At 53.9% G+C, this 3,440-nt stretch overlaps 1 protein-coding gene across 1 annotated transcript in view; it reads right to left on the reverse strand.

The window, feature by feature from the left end:
* COL26A1 (collagen, type XXVI, alpha 1) overlaps positions 1–3,440 on the reverse strand; it is a 179,930-nt gene that overhangs the window by 162,622 nt on the left and 13,868 nt on the right. The window contains exons 3-4 of the mRNA XM_011985214.1: positions 2,992–3,083; positions 2,430–2,552 (exon numbers count right to left, since the gene is read on the reverse strand). Of these exons, the coding sequence (XP_011840604.1) occupies positions 2,430–2,552; positions 2,992–3,083 (215 nt within the window). The remainder of the gene's footprint in view (positions 1–2,429; positions 2,553–2,991; positions 3,084–3,440) is intronic.

Genomic DNA, 3,440 nt, shown 5'->3' on the forward strand with positions numbered 1-3,440 from the left:
ACCTAGTAATCTGAAACTCCCTGCTGACGAGAAAGGCAGGAGGGTCTTGGAATTTAGCTCCTGGGGAAGTGTGGAAGGCAGAAAATAGGGAGTGTCTGTACCCTCTGCGGAAAAGGAAGAAGCCTTTTTTTTTTTTTTTTTTTAAATTATTTTGGACCCATTGGCCATCTCTCTAGTACAGCATTTAAAAGCAGGTTTTTTTGTTGTTGTTGTTTTGTTTTTGTTTTTGTTTTTGTTTTTGAGACGGAGTTTTGGTCTTGTTGCCCAGGCTGGAGTGCAATGGCGCTATCTCAGCTCACTGCAACCTCCACCTCCCGGGTTCAAGCGATTCTCCTGCCTCAGCCTCCCAAGTACCTGAGATTACAGGTGCCCGCCACCACATCCAGCTAATTTTTGTATTTTTAGTAGAGACTGGGTTTCACAATGTTGGCCAGGCTAGTCTTGAACTCCCGACCTCAGGTGATCCGCCCACCTCAGCCTCCCAAAGTGCTGGGATTACAGGCGTGAGCCACCGCACCCGGCAAAAGCAGCTCTTTCTAATAAAACAGAAAATGAATGACATTCCGTTTACCTAGCCATTCCCCTTGCAGAATGACCTGTATCAAAACACTTGTATGCAATAGGGGTCCTAAGTGAAGCATCTCTACTATTAAAGAATGAAAACAGGAAATCACCATTTGACAAACACCATAGCATTAACTGTTGCAAGCAAGATGATAGTGTGATGAGAAACAGGATATTCGTACAGGTTTAAAATGTCTCCCCACAACGTACATATAAATGACAAAGGGAAAGATAACTAACTATGCAACAGTGGAGAAACATGGCAGATATCATCCTAAACAATTTTTTTATTTTTCCAGGCTGGAGTGCAGTGGTGCAATCTTGGCTCACTGCAGTCTCCACCTCCTGGGTTCAAGCGATTCTCCTGCCTCAGCCTCCTGAGTAGCTGGCATTACAGGCGCCCGCCACCACGCCTGGCTAATTTTTGTGTTTTTAATAGAGACTGGGTTTTGCCATGTTGGCCAAGCTGCTCTCAAAGTCCTAACCTCAAGTGATCCACCTGCCTCATCCTCCCAAAGTGCTGGGATTACAAGCGTGAACCACCACACCCGGCCAAGATTAATTTAAATCAGTAGACTTGGAGTAAAGCAGGTTGCCCTCTATAATGTGGGTGGGCCTTGTCCAATCAGCTGAAGGCTTTAAGAAAAAGACGGACTTCCCCGGAGGAAGAAGGCATTTGACCAGCAGCCAGCTTCCCACCTCAAGCTGCAACGTCAGCTCTCTTCCCTGGGTCTCAGCCAGCCAGCCCACCCTGCAGGTTTGGAATAATCGCCAGTCTCCATAATCATAAAAGCCAGTTCCTTACCATTTCAGTCTCTCTCTCACTCTCCCTCTCCCCCAACCCGTCCTATTAGTTCTGTTTCTCTGGAGAGCCCTGACTCATGCAAAGTGTCCCGTTAGGGAGGGCACAAAGGAGGGGAAGGGATTTGGAGTTTGAGGGCAGCCGCTGCGCGGTGCTTAGGGTAGAGGCCCCAGGCTGGCTGGCTGTGGGGAGAGTGGTTTGGGGAAGCTAGTCCCTGGAGCTAAGCAGGGCATGGAGAGGAGGAGGAAGGGAAAAGAAGGAGAGTTGGAACTTTGGAGACCGTGAATGCCAGTGTCTGACTCCAAGATGTCTCTCTGCGGATTCTGAAGAGCCCCTGAGGGCTGTGGTCTGGTCAGGGCTGGTGAAAGGGAAGGGCTGACCATGGGCGGGGCTGGTGAGAGGGAGGGGCTGGTGAGAGGGAGGGCCTCGTGAGGGGCGGGGCTGGTGAGAGGGCAGGGCTGGTGAGAGGGAGGGCCTAGTGAGGGGCGGGGCTGGTAGGGGAGGGCTGGTGTGGGGCATGGCTGGTGGGAGCAGGGCTGGTGAACGGTGGAGCTCATGAGGGTCAGGGCTGGTGAAAGGCAGGCCTGGTGAGGGGCAGGCCTGGTGAGGGGCAGGTCCAGTGATAAGTAGGGCCAGTGAGAGGGACATGCCTGGTGAGTGGGGCGGTGCTGACAGAGGCGAGACCTGTAAGGGTCGGGGCCAAAGGCAGGCTGGATTTCCAAGGTCATTGTAGCCCCTCGTTCCAGCCCGGAGCCACAAAGCTGGCCGGTTCCCTCTTCAGCCCTACCTGGCCTTCCCCGACCTCGGTGCTCTTCTGTCTGCCAAACGCCCACTGGGCTGTGTGGTTCTGTTGCGGTGGGAGCACGTCTCTGACACCTATGCACACACACATATATACCCCATATACACACACCCACACCTTATATACAGAAGGTGCTTCATAAATGCACGCTCAGCCTTTGTTGGTGAGCACAGCCCAGCCTCTCCCAGAGCCGTCCTAGGACTGGGTTTGTCCGAGGGAATGGGAGGGAAGGGCAGAGCGGGCTAGCCTGGCGGCCTTTACCTCACGAGGTTGGCACAGGGCCCCGGCCACCGGCAGCTCTGGTACACACGCTGGACCACCGTCTCCGAGCCATTCTGCACCTGGCAGGACACCGTCCGTGTCACCGTGTGATGGCACCAGTGCCTGTGGAGAGAGCAACAGTCACATGAGCCGTGCCTGTTCTCAGAGCTGCCAACTTCAGGTCAGGGGGTCGTGCTGGACAGGGAGGGATCCCCACAAACCTGGGGTGGAGGCTTGCTCTCTTGGATGGGGGGTCCACTGAGACCCTCTGTCTCGGTCTGAGGGGAAGAGAGAACACTTACAATCCTTGGCCACCAAGCCTTGGCATCATTTCCGTCACTGACCACCCAGTGTGGAATTGGTGAAAAAGACTCAGTCCTGCCCCTGAAAATCTCACCCTGGTGGGGAGAGGAGATGACATAGTCCATAGGAACAGCAGGTAACAGGTTCCACCACGTGCTGAGCACAAGAGCTATAGGAAGGGAACAGGGCACCTCGCCCAGCAGGCCCTGAGGCCACCAGCTGAGTACTGCAAGATAAGTTAGCCAACCAACCAACCGACCAACGTGTGGGGGCCATGAGAGGGGACACAGCCAGCAGGGAAGGCAGCAGTGTAACAGGCACAGAGCGGACAGAGACCACGGCAGGTCTAGCCTGCAATGAGAAGTGGCCAGGCCAGGCACAGTGGCTCACACTTGTAATCCCAGCAATTTGGGAGGCTCAGGCAGGAGGATCTCTTGAGCCCAGGAGTTCAAGATCAGCCTGAGCCACATAATGAGATCCTGCCTGTACAAAATAAAAATTAAAAAATTAGCTCAGGCGTGGTGGCGCACACATGTAGTCCCAGGTACTCAGGAGGCTGGGGCAGAGGGATGGCTTGAGCCCAGGATCACAGTGGCGATGATTGCGCCACTGCACTCCAGCCTCGGGAACCAAGTGAAACCCTGAAGAAAGAAAGAAGGAAAGAAAGAAGGAAGGAAGGAAGGAAGGAAGGAAGGAAGGAAGGAAGGA

Source organism: Mandrillus leucophaeus, unplaced genomic scaffold (assembly GCF_000951045.1).
Source record: "Mandrillus leucophaeus isolate KB7577 unplaced genomic scaffold, Mleu.le_1.0 Scaffold280, whole genome shotgun sequence".
Classification (NCBI taxonomy): domain Eukaryota; kingdom Metazoa; phylum Chordata; class Mammalia; order Primates; family Cercopithecidae; genus Mandrillus; species Mandrillus leucophaeus.